The 22,376-nt window shown below is 46.6% G+C and overlaps 1 protein-coding gene across 1 annotated transcript; it reads left to right on the plus strand.

The window, feature by feature from the left end:
* The first annotated feature begins 1,376 nt into the window (after positions 1 to 1,376).
* Positions 1,377 to 21,742, plus strand: LOC135101602 (uncharacterized). Its single transcript, XM_064005822.1, has 15 exons — positions 1,377 to 1,973; positions 2,141 to 2,365; positions 2,539 to 3,210; positions 3,328 to 3,552; positions 3,669 to 4,169; positions 4,425 to 4,649; positions 4,996 to 5,220; positions 5,332 to 5,715; positions 5,828 to 6,139; positions 16,168 to 16,650; positions 16,810 to 17,034; positions 17,308 to 17,538; positions 17,739 to 17,960; positions 20,276 to 20,500; positions 20,853 to 21,742. Exons 1-15 carry the CDS (start codon positions 1,659 to 1,661, stop codon positions 21,108 to 21,110), a joined length of 4,728 nt encoding a protein of 1,575 aa, XP_063861892.1. The 5' UTR covers positions 1,377 to 1,658; the 3' UTR covers positions 21,111 to 21,742.
* The last annotated feature ends 634 nt before the right edge of the window (positions 21,743 to 22,376 follow it).

Here is a 22,376-nt window from a genome sequence, read left to right on the forward strand (position 1 = left end):
AAAAAAAACAAAAAAAAAAACAAAAAAAAAACACTACCACCACCTACAACAACGATAACAATGACACAATAACAAGAATGTGATATAGGAAAGACTGCAAAAGACCGGTTGATCTACAAAAGGCAGCTCCTGAAGTGAAATCGCCATCACCACTACAACCACTACCTAAAAAAAAAAAAAAAGAACAAGGAAATGAACATGAACAAAAACGACAGAGCACGGAGAACAAAAACAAAAACGATAAGAAGAAGAATTAGAAGAAGAACAACAACAACAACAACAGCAGCAACAACAACAACAACAAAAACGATACAGTAACCCCAACTCCACTACCTTCTCCTCCCCTCCCCCCCCCACACACACTGAGACCACCTCATCACCACCATCATCCTCTCACAACCATCACCACTATAATTACATCTGTGTCACCACCACCACACTCATCACCATCACCACCACCACTCCCACGCACACATCACCACCCTATTAGGCATGTCATCACCATCACCACTAATCTCACACCAATATCAAAAGAACCAATGTCACATCTCTGTCACCACCACCACCACCACCACCCCGCCAGACCCCTGTTGTGTCATCTCCACCTTTCCGTCACCACCACCACCACCAACACCAACACCATCACACCCCCGGTCTCTCCACCCACTGCCCCGCCCCTCCATTCCCATCATCTGAGTCACCGGAGGAGGAGGAGGAGGAGGAGGAGGAGGAGGAGGAGGAGGAGGAGGAGGAGGAGGAGGAAGGAAGACGTTGATGAAGCAAGCGGTGGAAAATAATTAGAAAGCAAAGGTAAAGAAAATGGAAATAATGAGGAATATAAGAAGTAAGCCAAATAAAAGGAAGAAATTAAAACAGGGAAGCGGTGAGTGGAGACAGGAAATGTAATGTGGAACAAAAGATGCAGGAGGAGGAGGAGGAGGAGGAGGAGGAGGAGGAGGAGGAGGAGGAGGAGGAGGAGAAGGAGAAGGAGAAGGAGAAGGAGAAGGAGAAGGAGAAGGAGAAGGAGGAGGGAGGAGGAGGTTGATGAAGCAAGAAGTATGAAATAATTAGAAAAGTAATGCAAAAGAGAAAACAGGAGGAGGAGGAGGAGGAGGAGGAGGAGGAGGAGGAGGAGGAGGAGGAGGAGGAGGAGGAGGAGGAGGAGGAAAGAGTTTCCGCCGCGCCCCCCCCTCCGCGCGCCCCGCCTGAGTAATGTCTAAAGTGGTTATGTGAGAATGTTCTCCGCGGTGCGGCAGTTGGCATCCGCGGCGCCGCTTGGCACTCGGCGTTGTGCCGCAAATATCTGGTGACGCCGCGGCCACGTCACGGAAGTAGGCGGGAAGCGTGTTATAAGGGCGTCACCCCACCACCCATGCATCAGTAGACGCCCTCAGAGGCACGCGACGCGAGCAGCACCAGCAGGAGCAGCTTCCACGAGACGTTTCTTGTTGTACCTCAAAAAAATACTCTTCGTTAAAGCATCGACTGCCAAGACACAAGGAAAATAACACAAAAGTGAAATTGATTAACGCCTGCAGGATAAACACCGCAACAGAAGCAGAAGAAGCAGCAGCAGCAGCAGCAGCAGCAGCAGCACTCAGCAGTTAATAACACTAAATAAGGAGCAAAGTTCCCCGGTGACAGACGAGCGCAGCGCAATGGCTCCCATCTCCACTCTCAACACCATGACCTCCACCATGGGTCACAGTGACCTGGGCCACAGTCTCATGACCTTTGACCTGCCGATCACCCGTCGGGGTCACTTCTTCAAGGACTCCTTCTTCGAGAACGCTCATCAACAATTCAACAGCACCGTCAGGAACATTCTGCGGCGCTGGGGCGAGACGGACTTCCTGGGTGACCCTAAGCTGTGCCTCTCAGACACCCTGAGCCGCTACCGCCAGCTGCGCACCCATAACCTGAAGGAGGAGGACCAGGCCGTCACCGTGACCTGTGATGCCGCCAGTCAAAAGGTGAGTGACGTGACATCGCGGTGTCGTATAAGCAGTCAATAAATGTGACATTGACGCCATATTTTCTGTCTGCGTGTTGACTTGAAGCTGCAACACCTGTGCTGGATGTTGACTCAATCAGAGGAGAGTCTCAGGTGTGTGTGTGTGTGTGTGTGTGACTCTTGCAGATCGTGATGGACGTGCACGACTTCGTGGCGGGCGAGGTGAAGGTGAAGGTGGCGGGTGAGCAGGAGCTGGTGGTGGAGGGACGCACCGAGACCAAGACAGGAGACTGGTCAGTGTCCACCAACAGCTTCCGCCGACGCTTTTACTTGCCCACCAACACCGACGTGAAGGCCGTGTCTGCCGTCCTGTCCGACGACGGCATCCTCACCATCACGGCCCCGCGGAGAGTAAGCTGAGTTACAGGAGATTATCACTTCATGGCAACAAAACATTAATCTTGATTCGGGAAAATCCTTTCCTTGATGAAAAAGTCAAATACAAAAAATCCTTAGCCTACACCCATCTGGCTTCTAAAGCCCAGATTTTAGGGATCTTTTAACACTGTTTGTCTTTCCCGCAGGTGGCAGCGCTAGAGGCAGGCACCATGGAGGTTCCCATCACCCGGGAGGGAACACAAGCCGCCGCGGTGACAGTGGACACCACTGCCAAGGCTGCTGCATCCACAAGCAAGACCACTGAGACGTCCAGCTGTACAAGCAGCCAACAGCAGCAAACACAGACCACCGCCACTTCGGCGCCTCGGGGACACATTATCCCCATCCAGGTGGACAGCACGCAGGAGCCACAGAGCCCCGCCGCCACACCCACCACCGACACGTCCGCCATGAAAGTGGATGAAAAATCTCGCGTAGACACCAAAGTTTCCGCCGTCAAGAACATCTCAGAGACCATCCGCCGCGCCCAGCAGGCAGTCACCTCCCAGGAGCCTGGTTCACCAAGGCCACTGTTCGCGCCCCCCTTCTTGCGTCGCCGGGACATCCCCATCACCACCAGCAGTCTTCTGCCCATCACCAAGAAAGGAAAATTCTTCGACGACGACTTCTTCAGCAGCATGAGGCAGGACTTCCAGAAGTCTGTGACTGACGTGCTGAGCCGCTGTGACGAAGGCAGCACCCTTGGCAATGGCCGCGATGCCCTCAGCACCCTGGGCAAGTACAGGCAGCTCAGGGAACGCAAGCTTGACGTGGAGAACCAGGCCGTGACCGTCACCGCTGACCAGTCCAGCCACAAGGTATAGTCAGGGTGTACTTCCTACAATGCTCTTTGTTCTTATGAAAGAAAACGGTTTTGTGTGTAAAACGTTTGAACACGTTTCATACTCTAACGAAACGTTTCATTATGGCTGCAGATCGTGATGGACGTGCAGGACTTCACGGCCGGCGAGGTGAAGGTGAAGGCGGCAGGTGAGCGGGAGCTGGTGGTGGAAGGACGCACCGAAACCAAAGACGGAGACTGGTCAGTGTCCTGCAACACCTTCCGCCGACGCTTCCTGCTGCCCGCCAACACTGACGCCAAGGCCGTGTCCGCCGTACTGTCCGACGACGGTATCCTCACCATCACGGCCCCAAGGAAGGTGAGTAGACCACCTGTCAAATATTAGAGCTGCACGTGTTTCTTGAATAAATAAGTACGAAAATAATAAGAATACTTTAGTGTTTGTGAATAAAGCAAAACCTTTTTGTGCCACAGACACAGGCTCCCTTGAACCAGGGGTCAACGATCCCTATTCAGGTGGAAGGTCAAACACAAATCAAAATAGAACCCGCTACTCCATCGATGCCCGGAACCCCCGCTACCCCTGCCACTCCCGCCACCCCCGCTGCCCCGCAACAGCAGTCTTCGCTCAGTTCCACTCAAACTGACGCCCAAGTCAGTGGATCAGTTGGAACACTTACAAAGGAAGAGACCTCGCAGACGAAGCAGACGTCCTCTTTGGTCAGCCAGCAGCCGGGACGCTCCTTCACTCCCGGCGGCATGATGCTGCCCATCACGACTCGTGGCCTCTTCTTCGGCGACTCCTTCTTCAAGAACACGTGGCAGGACTTCCAGGAGGCGGTGAGGGACGTGGTCTCCAAGTGGGGCAACAATTCTGCCGAAGACGACCTGACGCGCTATACCTCCCTGCGCACCGGGGACGTGAAGAACGAGAACCAGGCCATCAAGTCCACGGAGGACGAGGCAAACTACAAGGTGAGTGCGGCGCCGCGTGCTAGGCCGCGAGGAACACTGTTGTCTATATATTGCTGGGGAACAGGTCTGTCACATGACCCGGATGGAGAGCAACACCCCTCCACTAATCACAATGCCACTAATCAACCATATATGCCTGGGAAGGATGTGGCGATTGTCAGGGTTTATGGGCTGAGCTAATCCTTCAAGTTATCGTGAACAGATTACACTGATGAACATTACGATGTCAACTAACAATTCTGTATATTTCGCCAGATCGTTGTGGACGTACAGGACTTCACCCAGGGCGGCAACATCACAGTGCGCGCCGTGCGGGATCGGGAGCTGGTGGTGGAGGGAAACGTGGAGCAGCAGGAGGGCGGCGCCAAGTTCAGGAAGCAGTTCCATCGTCGCTTCGTCCTTCCTCAAGACATTCACTCTGAGTCCGTCTCGTCCGTGATGTCTGCTGACGGCGTCCTTACCATCACTGCTCCTAAGAAGGCAAGTGGCTCTCAGTGGCGAGACACACGTGCCTGAGGGTGACAGGCAACCTTTCCTGTGTTGGTAAAGCTCAGGTTTGTCATGGTGCGGCGGTAATTAACGAAGCCTGAGTGCAGCAGATCAGCGCTAACGGAGACAGATTTGAGCTCGTCTGTTTGCGGGACAATAACATAAAATCTGATCACCGGCGCCAATACGCCTGATTAGCATTAATTATAATGGTTATGACGCCCAGTATAGCGAGAGATGGCTCTCACTTCTTGTTAATGCATAATAGATAAAAGAGAAGCAGGTGATCCTGTCATCACCTCTCATCACTAACCTGCCTCCCTCTTCACCCTCGCAGCCGTCCACGTTCCAGCTGAGGGAGGTGATCCTGCCCGTGGCCATCGAGGAAGGCGTGCACAGGACGGACAGCCTCAGCCAGGTGCCCACCCCAGAGGTCAAGTCACCACCCACCAGTCAGGTCACCAGCCATCCACTTCCCGCCCCCAGCCTGGAGGCCAGCACAGCCACCTCGGTGCACCAGCAATCATCGTCCCAGAGCGTCACTTCCGAATCAACACACAAGGTAAGCAGCTGATTGGCGCCTCATAAGGACAATTACTCAACACAATACCTCATTCACAGCTGGCTCCGCGCCTCACCTGCGGTGGCTAATGACGTGTTGTTGTGCCGGCAGGTGGGCGGGACTCGCGAGCACATCGTTCCCATGGCGGTGCAGGACACGCACCCCTCAGTAGTGACAGGCACCACTCAGGCACACCAGACTGAGGTGAACCAGACGGTCTCACAGACTCAGGCCGCCGCGGCGACCGAAAACGTCCAGACGCAGAGCAGCGCGGCGCAGCAGTCTGAGCAGGGCTCCCTCAAGCTGGTGCCCATCACCCACAAGGGAGCCTTCCTCAGCGACTCCTTCTTTGACGACGCCAGGCGGCGCTTCGAGGCCCTCACGCAGCGCTCCGACGCCACCTCCTCCCTCGCTTCCAACCGCAGCCTTCTGAGGAGGAACTTCCGCCTGGCGGAGCAGGAGGCCCAAGTGGAAGAAGACGCTCGCGCCCTGAAGGTGAGCACCCCTGAGTGATGTGGCGTGAGAAGCAGCGATGCGGGCATGACAAAAGTTATTAGGCATCCGTGTCTGGTCCGCTACTCTATTGAGCCTCTCTTTTCCTCTACAGGTCACCCTTGATGTCACGGACTTCATCGGCGGCGAGGTGAAGGTAGGCGTGGAGGGCGGCCGCTCCCTGGTGGTGGAGGGACAGACTTCCTGCGAGGAGGGAACCTCATCATCCTCCCGCAGCTTCAGGCGCGTGTTCTCCCTGCCGCCCCAGGTGGACGTGGCGGCAGTCAACTCAGCGCTGTCCTCTGATGGTGTCCTCACCATCGTGGCTCCCAAACAGGGAGAGGGCAAGGAGTCTGAGGGCTCCTCCTCAAAGTCCTACAGCAGTTCCTATTCGAGTACCTCCCAGCAGGAGTACTCCTCCCAAAATGTCTTCTAAAGAAGCTTCAACCGCTGGTGTCGGCACAAGACATTGTCTTGCACCGACTGACCAAACGTATTAATATTTGCATGAATGAGTTTGTCCCAGTGTGTTTGTAGTGTCAAAGAAAAGACGTCCATCGCACATCTTCGTTACTTTCACGCGACCAACGCATGACTGCCGCAGCAAGGCAGCCCCTGCCTACTTCAGGTGTCCACGGCCGCCGTCGACGCAGTGCTCGGCAACGATTCGACAGGTGAGAGAATTTACTTTTGTTGTAATGAGATAAAAAAAAAAAAAAAACATTTGCAAAAACATTAAATTCACCTTTGTTCATGGAGTCATTAACAACCAAGGCACAGACATTGCCGCGCTCAATTGCCTCATCAAAACCGGTATGGCAAGTCATTGGTCATTTGCGCGGGTGGACACAAGCTAGACAAGCAAGTAGTAAAAGCAACCCTAACCAAAAGTAAACTAATCTAAACAAAATAGTATAGGAAAACAGTAAAAGGAAAAGCATCACTCAGTTATATATTTACGAACCAAAGCCTTACACTCACCACGAGCTCACCTGTCTGTCTGTCTCCCCACAGGTGCCTCGAGGGGCGGCGACCCCAAGACGCTCACCGCAACCAAACATTCCTTCGCACCAATGTGATATGATGGAACTTCGCCGCTAGAGCTTTATTTTCTGATCTCTGTGTTCGTGTTTGTGTGGATGTGACGTCTGGTTCCTGTAAATGTTTCTGCCTGTCTCTCAATGTTCAGTAATGCACACATATCTTAATTCATTATAGTAGAAGTTAATTAAGTTGTATGAACGTGGTGTAGAGAGTTGTGGAGGAAGAAAATTATAGCATGAGTGGTATTTAAGTAAGAATGACTGTATTGTTCCTTAAGTGGTATGATAAGTGAACCGTGGAATGGTGTGAATGAATAATAGTGAAGAGGGAAGTGAGTGAAAGCTGCTATGATTCATGCGGTGTATGATTGTGAATGATAATGGAAAAAAATAAATTGATAGTTATGAAATATGGTTGTTTATTGTTACCATTCTTTTCTCAGTTTTATGGAAGAATAAAGAGTAAAAACGCACACACAATCACACACACACACACACACACACACACACACACACACACACACACACACACACACACATACACACACACACATACACACACACACACACACACACATTCACTCTCTCTCTCTCTCTCTCTCTCTCTCTCTCTCTCTCTCTCTCTCTCTCTCTCTCTCTCATACCCTCTTTCTCTCCTACCCCTCCCTCTCTTCCCTCTTTCTCTCTGTTCCTCTTTCTCTCTTATATTCTCCCCTCTTCCTTATACCTTCTCCATCTCTTATCCATCCTCTCTTACACCGTACCCCTTCCTTACCGTCATTCTCATCCCTCTCATTGCCTTCCTCTCTTAATCTCTCTCGCCATCAAACACCATCAAACAGACCAGTCAAACACAGCTTATTTTCCTTTCCCTGAGTCCGCGGTGTCAGTGTGGCCGTGTAGTCCCTCCTGAAGGTCACACTGTCACTGGCCACGCTAAACTGCACTCGCTTTACCAGGGCGCCGCTCAGTAACCCGCTGGCGCTAAATACTGGGAGTTCGGTGCAGTTTTGTGATAGTTTACGACACGACCTTAGCCGCCGCTCGGATTAGTGGCTGGGAATGTTATGCGCTCGTATTTTAGATAAGAGTGTTTCGTGGGAGTTTATTGGTTTGATTTTGTTTGATTTATTTATTTATTTTTATTTATTTATTTATTTATTTTTTTTTTGTAGAGAGATTTGAGTTGTGGTTGTGTAGTTTGGATTGTTTTTTACTGTTTTTTTTCCTCTCTCTCTCTCTCTCTCTCTCTCTCTCTCTCTCTCTCTCTCTCTCTCTCTCTCTCTCTCTCTCTCTCTCTCTCTCCTGTTTTATTTTTTGTTTTTGTTTTGTTTAATGTGCATGTTTGTCTGCTTTGCTTTGTTTGGTCCTTTGTTTAGTTCGTTAGTTTGCTTGGGTGGTTGAATAGTTGCTGTGTGTGTGTGTGTGTGTGTGTGTGTGTGTGTGTGTGTGTGTGTGTGTGTGTGTGTGTGTGTGTGTGTGTGTGTGTGTGTGTGTGTGTGTGTGTGTGTGTGTGTGTGTGTGTGTGTGTGTGTGTGTGTGTGTGTGTTTTCAGTTGTGCGGTGTTCATTCATTCAACCGCTTATTCATTTATTTATTCATCTACTACTACTACTACAAACTACTGCCACCACCACCACCACCACCACACCACCACCTACATCTACTACTACTACTACTACTACTACTACTTCCTATTTATCTACCTACCTACCTACGTAAAAGACTTCTGAAGGGCACCGGAGTAGCGGGGAAAGCTGCGAGTGTCAATGTTTATCCTGAGACTTGAAGAGCGACCATGTTAATACTCCCAGCTCAAGGAGGACCTAGGGAGGGACAAAGAGGTAATACTTGACTGGACTGCTCGAGTGGCGGAGAGAGAGAGAGAGAGAGAGAGAGAGAGAGAGAGAGAGAGAGAGAGAGAGAGAGAGAGAGAGAGAGAGAGAGAGAGAGAGAGAGAGAGAGAGAGAGAGAGAGAGAGAGAGAGAGAGAGAGAGAGAGAGAGAGAGTATTTTCTGTTTTCAATTTCCCATTGGACGTTCAGAAATATGGCTGATTACTAGATATTTATTTTCACAGCCATCTACATTTTCCATTATCCCGTAGCATCGTACAGCACGAATAATAAATAATACTTATACATAAACCCTTCATACTCGTAGCTGTATTTCATTCATGTTTCCCAGCACACATGTATTTTTTTGACGTAACGGGGAAAAAATATCAATGAATGGATGGATGAATAAATAAGTGACTAAAACAAATGAATAAATATGGAAATGTTGAAATAATCAATACCACCCACCCATACACACACACACACACACACACACACACACACACACACACACACAAACACACTCTCTCTCTCTCTCTCTCTCTCTCTCTCTCTCTCTCTCTCTCTCTCTCTCTCTCTCTCTCTCTCTCTCTCTCTCTCTCTCTCTCTCTCTCTCTCTCTCTCTCTCGTATTCACACAGCTAGCTAAACCCTATGTGTATTTGTATATATAAAAAAGACTAACATTGACACTTCTAACGCTAATGAATAGTAAGAAGTGGCTTTTGAGAGACGTGCATTCCTACTCGTCTCCCTGAAAGAAACGTATAAAAAAACAAGAAAACTGTAGGAAGCTAGAGAATGGCGTGGAGAGGTAAAAGTAGATGTGAAGGAGGTATGGGGGAAGCATGGGGGAGGCATAGTAGGGAATGGGAGGGAGACACATGAAGGAGGAGGAGGAGGAGGAGGTGTGAGTGGTGACGATGGAAGGGGTAGATGTGGGTAGGTAAGAGTGGCAAGATGTTAACGTTTTCTGGATGGAGTCAAAACGTTTGTTACTGTGATGGCAGGAACGTTCATTGCCACTGCTGCGTTAAAAAAAATAAACAAAATAAATAAAATAAATAAAAAAAAAATCCTGTACTTGAAAATAAGGCTTTGATTGTAAAAAAAGCTATGGGTAATTTTTAATCTGTTAATTTATTTCTTTTTATTTTTGTTTTGTTTTGGAACACCAACAAACATTTTACATTTCTAGATTGTTCCATTCTTTTTCATCTCTCTCTCTCTCTCTCTCTCTCTCTCTCTCTCTCTCTCTCTCTCTCTCTCTCTCTCTCTCTCTCTCTCTCATTGAAAGGCATGGGAAGGAAAAGAAGGCTGAGGGAGAGCGAGAGAAAGAGTGGGAGGCGTGGGAGGAGGAAGGGAAATTCATATTTCAAGGGAACATGAAAGTGATGAGATGGAAGCAACGATGGTGTGGGTGGCGTGAGTGGTGGGGTTTGTGGGGGCGGTGGAGGGTCGGTTGGCGTAGGTGGTGGAGATTGTCGTGGCGGGGGGGGGGGGAGCGGTTAGCGTAGGTGAGGGGGGAAAGATTGATGTAGAGGGAGCAGGATTAGGGTGAGCTGGGAAGACGGAGTGGGTTGGTGTAGGTGTGGGTAGGCTGGTGCAGATTGGTTGGTGAGGCTGAGTTGGTATGAATTAGTGTGGATAGGCTGGTGTGGATGCGTAGGTGTGAATAGGTTAGTGTACTGATTGGTGTGGGTAAGTAGGTGTGGGTTGGGTATAGTAAGTGTTGATAAGTAAAAGGGTGCCAAATTCCCTATCAACGTTTCCAGATTGAGTCAAAACGTTTGTTACTGTGGTGACAGGAACGTTTACTGCAACTGCTATGCAATAAAAAAAACAACAACCAAAAAAAAAACAACGTGCTAAAAAAGGGGGGGTGGGATTCAGTTGTAAAAGCTATGAATAGTGTTGTGTATTCGATTTTTTTTTCTCTCTCTTCTAAACTAACATCCTTTTTTCAGCATATATTTTTATTCTTTCCTATTTTTCTTCCTTTATTTCCTGTTTTTAAAATTTTGCTTTTTTCTTTTAATTTTTACATAGTTTTTCTCCCTTCTATAACATTATATTTTTTTCAGCATTTTTTATTTTCCTTTTCCATTGTTTTTTTTTCTTCATTATTTCCTTCCTGTTTTATATCCTCATTTTTTAAATATTTTCCTTACATTTTCTTTTCCGTTTTTTTTTTCATTTTCTCTCTTCTCTACCGACAAACTTTTATTTTTTTTAGCGTTTATTTCTTTCCCTTCCCTATTGTTCTTGCATTATTTCCTATCTGTTTTGCATCACTTTCGTTAAAACTTTTCCTTACTTTCCTCTTTTAAACTTTTCTTTACTATTCTTTATTATTATCCTCATTACTTTCTTCTTTTATTTATATCACCCTTTCCACGTGTACCAGTTTACGAAAACAAGAAGAACAACAACAACAACAACAACAAAGCAGATCAGAAAGAAAGCATGGAAACTTTTCGGACAATTTATTTATTTTTTGTTTATTTTCTTCATTTTTTTTTATCTTTATTGCACTATCTTCCTGCTTTATATCTCTATCATTGCAAACTTTTCCTTATTTTTTTCTTTCTTTCATTTTTCCTTTACTATTCATCATTTTTTTCACTTCTTTCCTTTATTTTGCATCACCCTTCCACGTTGCACCTGCTTACGCCAATAAAAGTAAATAAACAACAACAAAAACAAGTAGATTATATGTAAAAAAAAACAAGCAAACAAACAAACTCCACGTTCATCAGTTTACATAAGAAAAAAAAATAATAACAACAACAAAACAAACACGTGAAAAGAAAAACATGAAAACTTTATGAACTCTTTCCCTGTAAACACGACATTTAGTGTACCTGCGTTGCTGCCTGAGTACTGAAAAGTGTAAAGTAAAAGAGAGCGGGGAGGAGAGGGTGAGGGAGAGGCAGGGAGGGGAGAGACCGAGGAGATGGACGGCGAGGGAGAAGACGAAGAGCAACAGAGGAGAGGAAGGAAAGTGAAGGAAGAGGAGGAGTAGGAGGAGAGTTCGTGGAGAGGAGGATGAATGTGAGGTAAATTGGAGAGTGGAGAGAAGGAGAAATGTGAGGGGGAAAGGGAAGGAGAAGAAAGGAAAAGAAAAGAGAGAGAGAGAGAGAGAGAGAGAGAGAGAGAGAGAGAGAGAGAGAGAGAGAGAGAGAGAGAGAGAGAGAGAGAGAGAGAGAGAGAGAAGGGAAAAGAAGAGGGAATGACAGAGAAGAACATGTGAGATAGTTACAGATGCGAAGGAGAGAGGGAAGAGACTGGAAGGAGAGGAAGAAAAGTGAGAGAGAGGGATACGAAAGGAAGGAAACAGAGGATAAAAGGAAAGAAGAGACAGGGGATGAGGACGGTAAGGTAGAGAAGAGCAGGATGGTCGGGAGAGGGAGAAACGAGGAGAGGTGAAAGAAGACAGGACAGGCGGCAGAGAAGAGGGAAGGAATGTTGGGGAGGATGCGGAGTTGAAAAAGCAAAGGAATCTACTTTTTCAAACACTTCGGCTTCTTATTATCACTTAAATCATCGGAAAAGAAAAAAAAAAAACATTCTGGATCTCTAATAGATATCATTTACCAACTTACCATAACGTGTCGTGTCAAGGAAGTTACCAAGGTTTTAAATACTTCTTTAATATTACACTCGTGAGAACCCGCTTATTCATCTCCGTGGCATCTCAAAATAGTCCCAAATGAGATCGAGAAGCGTAACAGAGAATGGGAAGAAGAGTGGGGGAAGAGAGAGGAAAAAAATGGAAGGAGGTAATGTGGATGAGGAACTAAAGCAAAGTGGGGTTGGAATATAGGCAGTGTGGAGGAAGATGGGTAAGGAAGGGTGGGAGATGAGGGAAGGTGGATGAGGAACTAAAATAAATTGGGGTGGGAATATAGGCGGAGGGGTGGAGGAGGAGAAAGGAAGAATGGAGGAAGGCGAGGGAAGGTGGATGGGGGGAACTAAAGGGAAGTGGAGTGGGAATACAGGCGGAGGGGTGGAGGAAGAGAGTCTTTAAGAGTGAAAGAAGATGATGGAAGGTGGATGGTAAACTGAACTAAAGTGGGGTATGAATATAGGCGGAGGGGTGAAGGAAGAAGGGAAGATGAGGGAAGGTGGATGAGGGAACTAAAGTGAAGGGTGGGAATATAGGAAGAGGTTGGAAGAAGACAGAAAAAAAAAAATTAACTTAAGGAGGTAAGGGACGGAACAAGGAGGAACTAAATTAAATGGAGTAGGTTGGCAAAGGCTCAGCGGGAGAGGGTTGGGGTCTATGTAGGGCACGGGCAGGGGAGCAGGGGGGGTGGTGATTGGGTAGTGGGAGAATATTCACACCTCATTCAGCAAACGTACACGTGAACGTATAAACATACGCACTCACTGGGCATCACGTGGAGAGCCCGTGTGTGTCTTATTTACGTGCACAGGGGAAGAATGCAAGCAGCGAGTACACACACACACACACACACACACACACACACACACAGATACAGACAGATAGATAGATAGAGAGACTGACTGATTAATATATAAATAACTAGGTCTATTGACTACGAACCGGATACAGTTACAAATTACAATCGCACAACTCTATAGAACGATACCAATTATTACACATTAGCAAGTTGTAGTCCCAGAGAATTTGTTAACCCGGAGACAACCTCAACATTTACGTAACGAGTCGACCAGAAATACCATGAACATTTACAAATTTACACACACACACACACACACACGGAGCATCCCCGCGACCCTCGGAGACAAGTTTCGGGTCTGCTTTTCCGTAATTCGGATTCAGAGGGTTTCGAAACTCAGAGGATTCGCGCCGCAAAAGTTGAAGCAAAGAACCGAATTTATGTCCCAAGTGGCAGCCAATTCCTGATAAAGTTGGTGGCCGGATTAGAATTGCCAAAAACTCTTTAAATTTACCCGCGCAAGGCGAACTCGCGAGAAGCAGGCTGGATAAACACGCTATGTAAATGGAAACACGAAACTCTGTGCAAACTCTGTCCCTCCCCTTCACTACTGCATGCTGGGTTACACGGGAGAGGGGAAAAGGGAGAATGAAGGTGGAAAAAATGGGAAAAAGCAAAAGTGTTGCATGAACAAACGAGAGGAGGGCGAATAAAACATACGTAGAGCTTTTTTCATTCTCTCTTCCGTTTCAATGTTGCAGACTTTTCCCTTGACGTAACAACAGTGAAATGTAACAGGAAAGGCAAGGGAGAACGTAGGAAATGAATTGACAAAGAAATAAAAAGATATTTACGCATTATTTCATTTTTTTTCCTTCGCTTCATTCAACGGTGACAAAACAGTGGTGAAATATAGGTAACGGAAGAGGCGAGGGAGGATATGCTCAGAAAATGAATAAATAAAAGAAATAAAAATACTTGTCTCTAGAAATTAATACACTGTTTATTTACTTTTTTTCCTTCATTTCATTCAACGCTACATTTCTTTCAGTATAACTATTTTATTTCTTTTTTTCCTGAACGAACAATATTTTGCTTCGGTTTGCGTTGTTATTTTGTTATTCTCCTTTATTGCTCTTTCATTCTTTTCACTCTTTTATTCTTTATTCTGATTCTCTCCGTCCTCCTACATAATCTCTATCTATTTTTTCCCTTCTAGTGTTGATATTGTTCTTCTTCCCCCTCCTCCTCCTCCTCCTCCTCCTCCTCCTCCTCTTTCTCTCCTTCCTCTTCCTCCCTTTTCTTCACCAAGAGGATAATTCATAATCTAAACACCTATTAATTTTCCAAAAAGAAGATAAAAATTATAAAGAGTAAAAAGTGCTCTCTTCCTTCTACCTCATTGCTGTTTACGCTTCCTCCTCGTTCCTCTCCTCTCATTGATATTCTTAAACAGGTATTTTTCATTCTACTTTGTCTTCACTTTTTTCCTTTTCTATTCTAGACGATTTCTCTCTTTTCATTTTCTTCAGTCTCTTTATAGTTGTTTATTCTTTGGTATTTTATTTCTACTTTGTACCCCCCCCCCCTCTCTCTCTCTCTCTCTCTCTCTCTCTCTCTCTCTCTCTCTCTCTCTCTCTCTCTCGTTTCTAGCTCTTCATTCCAGTTTCTTTTTTCGTTCATTTTTTATAGCTAGTTTTCTTTCTTTCTTCCTTTTTTTTCTCTTTCTTTTCTAGGCGGTTTTCATCTCTGTTTTCTTCTTTACTTCAGTAGTTTCCATCTCTTCCTTTGTTTTCGTGTTGGGTTTCACTTTTTCTCTTCCTGTTTTTTTTTTTCTTACTCTTACTTTATTCAGTTTTTTTTATAAGGTTTTATTTTCTCTTTTGCATCATGTGACTGGTTTTGTTTCTTGTATCACACGTTTTCCTTTTCAAATCTAAAAAAAAAGTTATTTATCATGATAATTATTTCATATATTATCATAATATGTGCTCGTATACATTTTTAGATGCGTTGACATACACCAGTGACAATGTGTTATTATCATCCACGCACACACACACACACACACACACACACACACACACACACACACACACACACACACACACACACACACACACACACACACACACACACACACACACACACACACACACACACACACACACACGTGGCTGCACACACTATCTTACACTCTATGCACTCTACTACGTATGTACTCATTTATATTTTTAGATGTCTCGACCTATATCAGCAACAGTGCGTGATTTTCATACACACACACACACACACACACACACACACACACACACACACACACACACACACACACACACACACACACACACACACACACACACACACACACACACACACACACACACACACACACACACACACACACACACACACACACACACACACGTGGCCGCACACACCACCTTCCCCACTCCTAAGTCATAACCACCACCACCACACCGCCAATACAAACAGACATTGTGTGTACACCACCACTGTCTTCCCACTCAGAAACACCTTTGCCGCATTCTTTCTCCTTTCCTTTCCTTTCCTTTTGTTTCCGCTTCCGCATCTTCAGCGCGGCCGATTTAGGAATGCATAATAGCAGTTATATCTATCGTTTCACTGCTCACTTCCTCATTTCATTCCAACTCCAGCCACTTCATGTTAAATATCTTTTGCTAACCCTTTCGCTGAGAATGTTACTGTGACATTTATTACTTCATTTCAGTAGCACCAGGCGAGTTTATTGTGCAAAAATAAAAAAAAAATAGGTACTAAAAATACTTGAACTGGTCCATTATTCCATTTGTTGTCAGAGGTGCATTCCCCATTCTCAATCATGTATCTCCACCACTTCCTCTCTCTCTCTCTCTCTCTCTCTCTCTCTCTCTCTCTCTCTCTCTCTCTCTCTCTCTCTCTCTCTCTCTATTCCCGCCGTGTCTTTCACCCCCGCCGCCCCCAATGGAGTACAAGCCTCCCTGCAAAATAGCTTCATAGTAGAGTTTTGGCGGATGAGTCACACTGAGCATCCTGAACCTTCTTGGCGCGAGGCTCCCGCGCTAGAAATAGTCCCGTGACGCGGCGAGGACGTCACGGCGGCGAGTAAATAGAGGCAACGCGACAAGGTCTCCCACAGACTCACTCGGCTCGGCCGCGGGGAGGCGAGCGCCACACAGACATACACACAGACACACACACATACACCCAAGGAAAGGTCGTGGCTCAAAGGTTGCTGGGGGAACACTCAAGGACTGTCAGCAATGGCGCCAATCTGCGGCGGCTCCCCGGCCTTCCCCATGACCTTCTGCTCGTCGCTCAGCCAGTGCCCTTGTTGTCTGTGGGACGACGCGATAGACCTGAGCCTCCCCGTGTGGCGGAAAGGACTCTTCCTGCAGGACTCTTTCTTCCAGTACGTGTATGAAGCTTTCGAAAATGCAGTGAAGGAGATTTTGCAGCGGTGGGGCGAGACAGACTTCCTGTTGAACCAGTGGCAAGACCCAAAACTTCGCTTCTCAAACATCCTGAGCCGTTACCGCCAGCTGCGCACCCACAACTTGAAGGAGGAGGACCAGGCCGTCACCGTGACCTGTGACGCCACCAGTCAAAAGGTGAGTGACGTGACATCACGATGTCTTATAAGCATTCAGCCAGTCACTGACGCTGACGACATATTTGTTGTCTGCGTGTTGACGTGAAGCTGTAACAACTGTGCTGGATGTTGATCCAATCAGCGAAGAGTGTCAGGTGTGTGTGTGTGTCTCTTGCAGATCGTGATGGACGTGCACGACTTCGTGGCGGGCGAGGTGAAGGTGAAGGTGGCGGGCGAGCAGGAGCTGGTGGTGGAGGGACGCACCGAGACCAACACAGGAGACTGGTCAGTGTCCACCAACAGCTTCCGCCGACGCTTCTATCTGCCCGCCAACACCGACGTGAAGGCCATGTCCGCCGTGCTGTCCGACGACGGCATCCTCACCATCACGGCGCCCAGGATGGTGAGTGTGAGCCTGTATTTTGACTGAACGCTGGCGATAGAGATGATTGGACGATAAAGATACACGCCACAAACATGCCTAACTTTTTAGGAAAGGAGAGAAGGGCGGCTACCGAGTAAAAATTGGTAGTACAGTCAGTCGTTTCGAGAAATGAAAATATTACTTATTATAGCTCATAATCACTAAACAGCATCTCAGCTTTCATCTGAAGTATTATTGAGAGAGGAATATAACAGTTTTCAAGTTCTCATCTTGAATGTTTCTTTCCAACAGATGGGAAATGTTGCTCCCCAGACGATAATACCAATCAGGCTTAGCGGCGGCAAGCAGCAGGTGGGGGAGGGCAGGGACCCGGTGCACTCTGATTGGTCCCCCAGGCCCGCCGCGGTGCTCCTCCATCCCAGAGTCAGCGAATTAATGGGAAGGAAAACGAGCCGCCAGAGTAACGCCGTGAGGAAGCTGGACGCGGTGCCGAGGAACTTGAGTCTGTCAGCAGCGCACAGTGTAAGACCCTGGGCGGGGCGGCGAGTGTCGCCATGTTATGCCACTCTGATACATTTGCATTGACGCATAAATCTGCGATTACGAAAAGACGTCACTTTATCTAATACTTGGGATACAGTAAAACGTGTAAACTGGTGTCGCCGGTCACCTCTCGACAAAAGGTGTTCAGAGTAATTAAATGCAACTACTGTTTCTTCCAGATCCCCGCCTTACCCATCCCCAAAATGGGTCTGTTCTTCAGCGATCCTTTCTTCCGCGACGCTTGGCTGGACTTCCAGGAGGCGGTGCGGGAAGTGCTGGCCAGATGGGGCGACCTGCCACTGTCTGATGACCCTTTGGCGCAGTACAGGAACCTCCGCACGCGTGACCTACGGGGCGAGAGCCAGGCCGTGCGGTGGACCGAGGATGAGGCGGCGCACAAGGTGAGCTTAGACCAGCACAGTGTCACTCAGCTCATGTTGACTCTTTAGTGGCACTCTGGCTCTCATCACTTCATTCCAATAACATCAGACGATTTTATGGTGCAATAATGAAACAGCAGGGACTGCAAATGTTTGAACTGCGCCACCTTTCCGTCTCCTGTGAGTGGCGGGTGTTCAACTTTCGACCAGGTCACATTGAAACATAGAAAGAAAGGCTTTCATAGTACTAAAATTTCTTACTTAGTGTGTAGATTTGGAGATAAAGTGGTGGTTGTTGAATTGTGATGTCGCGTCAATCAATCAATCAATCAATCATCCAATCAGTCTGTCAGTCAGTCAGTCAGTCAGTCTGTCAGTCAGTCAGTGAACAGACTGAACTAGTAGATGCAAAATGAATGGAACACAATCATTCATCAGATAAGTTGAGGGAAGTTATCAAAATGCCATTACCAGCCCCGTGAGAGTCAAGGTAATTTAAATATCAGTATGGCTGCTGCACCTGTGATCAACTCAGCGGGGCGTGGAGGGGAGAGGGGGTGCACTAATTGGCCGCCACCAGCTCCAGTGATTGGCTGGGCGCGGTAATTAGCGGCCACTCAGGAAAGGCTGAGCTGTGGAATGATGAGCCTCGTAGTACTGCCACTGTGGCCATTGTGTTGCCGCACCAGTGGGGAACATCAAAGCCACCACCACCACCACCAACACCACCACCATCACTTGCACGCACTGGCCTATCCCTTCCCAGCCTTCTGCTTTACGCTATTCTGTCTCATTCACATTTCGATCCTCACAGATCGTTGTGTTGCCCCACCAGAAGGGAACATCAGAATCCGTATTCACGCAGCGGTCATAGCGAGTCTTAGCTATGAAACTTGTCATAGCTAGGGCAAAATGGCGCATTCTTGTCAAAAACTGCGCACGTCTGTCATAAATCCGTGCGGGATGCTAAGACTGGGTCCACCTTGTCCTAGCGGCTTAAGACAGACGTTCCCCACAGCCAAGATGGCTGCCCCACAACATCTCCAGCTCAAGAATTATTTACTCAATTAGAGCGTATTGAATGAACTTAGTGACGTGAAATTCATCAGAAGATATTGTTTAGACTGTGCAGGTATTCTCTTTGTTACCGATCTAGTGAGGGAAGCTTAACAGAGTGACACAGAAAGAAGAAATCCACTTACCCCGAAATTAAGGTGATCATAACACTTAGGTAACTTGCTGCTGGGAAAAACTCCTGAGAAAATGTAATTGTGCGGTAGTGATGGCCTTGGGGATTGTCACCAAACCATCTGAACACCGTGTTCATTTGAAATGAGGCGTTCCTACGGGATCACATTTACCGTATTTCAGTGATTGAATTTCTAACTTACCCACTGTGTCTCTTATCCCAATGCATAAAAATGTAAGAAATATTTATAGAAGCTATACATTAGTGGTAAACGCCAGGTTTTGTTTCGTCTTTTAGTTTCTAAAATCAGGCAATCGCTACATATAGCAGACGGTTATGATGGACGGTTTCGCTCATGTCATAACTTATGATATACAACTTATGATAGATGTTCTAAGTTATGATACGCATCCGCCATAGCTATGACATATATCATAACTTTATGAAGAATACGGCCCCAGAGCCGTCTAGCCACCACCACCACCACCGCAAACCATCATCACTACTACTACTACTGCCACTACTACTACTACCACCACAACTACCACCACCCCCACCACCACCACCACCACCACCGCCAGTACTCATTGACTTATCGTCACCAGATTCGAGGGTTTCATAGTAGAATAAAGTCCTTGTCTTGACCTCCTACAATCATCTCTGGCTTCTTTCTAAACTCATTTCTGTCAGTATCTGTATATTGTAGCTGTTCAGAGTAAAACTTCTAGTATTCTATTTCTTCCTGCCTTTCATATATATATATATATATATATATATATATATATATATATATATATATATATATATATATATATATATATATATATATATATATATATATATATATATATATATATATATATATATATATATATATATATATATGCTCCATAGGTCGCCATTACGCCACTCTAGTTACTTATCAATTATCTGTCCGACAAATTAACGTGTTGTATTCATATTAAGTCCACCTCCCCTTAACATACCTCCTCATCTTCATTTTCGTTTGTTCAAATAGTAGTTCTCTATCCATCCTGTCCTCCTTTACAGTGAATCAGTACTTTAGTGGTCTGTTCCTTATCTGATCGGTACATGACATATTGTTCCTGTCCACCTCAGCATTAACAATTCTACTATCCTCCTTCAGTTTGTTCTGGACGTGCAGGACTTCAGCAGCCGCGGCGAGGTGGCGGTGATGTTCGTAAGTGAGCGAGAGGTGGTGGTGGAGGGTCGCGTGGAGGAGCAGGGCCAGTGCAGCAGCGCCTGTAGGAGGTTCCAGCGACGTTTCCTCGTGCCATGTCCCGTTGACGTGCAGGCGGTGACCTCGGTGTTGTCTGCTGACGGGGTGCTCACCATCACCGCGCCGAAGAAGGTAAGACAGCAGCACCACGTTACCGGAGCACAGTCATCGTCTGGTGCATTTAAGAAATTTATTTTCTGTATTTACGCCACAAAATGAGGCAACAGCTACATCCAAGAAAAATTCATGGAACATATACATAACCAGAAATGTGGACTTGGATGAATTTTTACATTGAACTTTCTAGGGAGAGCGAACATTAAGCGGTTTACCTATTTACTTATTTTAGCATCTGACCTTCAGTAATACACGAGGAAGGATATATCACAGTCCCTTGCACACGCTGAACAAGGAACTAAGTCAAGCTACAAATTTTAACTTCAGACTTGGCCAAATCATAACCCCCCCGTCCCTCCCCCCCCAGGTGATGACCCCCGCCCCACAACTCCCCGAGAGGCAGCCCGTCAGGATCCTACCCGGCCCCGAGGAGTGGGCGGACTGCTTCCCCACCCACCGGCCGCCCCCAGCACCCCGGCGCGTCAACACGGAGCCCACGCCACGTGTTGACTCCCCCACGCCCAGTGTCCAGTCCTGCGACTCCTGCGACTCCGAAGGAAGACTGTGGACCTTCTCGCCGCCGCCTGACTGTGGCTCGTTGACTATTGAGGAGGTGGAGGAGTAGCACGCCATTGTCACGCCCTCACTCCTCGGCCTCACCACGCCTCACCACACCCTAACTGTTCACCAGACACTCACCACGCCCTGACCAGTCTTCGCCACGCCTTCACTCTTAGTTTCCCTTCACCACACCCACATTACATCCTCTCCAATCCCTAACCACGGTCTACATTCTCACCACGCCCTTACCACGCCTATATCAACTTCTTACCTTAGGTTCTCACCCTCCCTTGCCCACGCCCTCACCTCACCTCACTTAACTTGCCTCGTCCTCACATTGTCCTTACCTTACGTTCTCATTCTCCCTTCAACACGCCCCTCACCACGCCCTCAATATACCCTTACCACGCCCCCACGCCCTGCAAGTCTCCCCTCACAACGCTCTGTAATCATCAGGTCGTCTCATCCAAATCGTGACGTTTTATATACTCTAATATTCGTTATTTATAAGATTCGTCATCGTATTAATCCATATTTCCCTATTTATGTAATTAGACGTCTAGGTATTTATTTATTTATATCTCGCTATTTATACGATTCGCCGTCCATTTGTATACATATAGACACGTACGTAATGTGTATTTATATTCGTTAACATTTACATAGGCACAGATAAATATATTTTTTGTCACATAACCACGTGTTTGTCATTATGCCTTTTTATACAAGACTCCCTGACGATCACCCTGATGGTCACTTGAAGAAAACGGAGATCTGATGTATTTTTCTTTTTTAATCTTATTACCTGAGCCGGTGCCTAATGACCCTGCTGTTTTGGAGCTTTAAAATTCATCAATCATTTGTCATCTGGGTACGAAAGTCTCTCTCTCTCTCTCTCTCTCTCTCTCTCCTTTTTCGTTCTTTAATTTACTTTACTGTTTTCTTTCTTCTTGACCTACTTTTCCCTTCATATTCCATCTGCTTATACTTTTCTTCCCACAAAAAATATACTTTTTTTGTAGCCATTGTCCTCAAATTACTAGTCTGTTTCTTTCTTTTCATGCCATTTTCTTCCTCTTCTTTCGCCTCCTACCTCTTATTCTTACTCTTCTTTTTTCCTATGTGTCATTTTCTTTCTTTTCGTTCGTCTCCTACTCTTATTCTTCCTCTTTATTTTTCATCTATGCTTCACCTTATTTTCATGCTTTATTCCTTCTATAACCTTTTCTTTCTTTACCTTTGCTTCTACTTTTCCTTTTCTTATTTTATTTATCATGTGGCATTTTCCTTTTTTCGAAATCTACTTTTGTTTCCCTTTTTGTTTGCATTT

Source organism: Scylla paramamosain, chromosome 1, assembly GCF_035594125.1.
Source record: "Scylla paramamosain isolate STU-SP2022 chromosome 1, ASM3559412v1, whole genome shotgun sequence".
NCBI classification, from domain to species: Eukaryota; Metazoa; Arthropoda; class Malacostraca; order Decapoda; family Portunidae; genus Scylla; species Scylla paramamosain.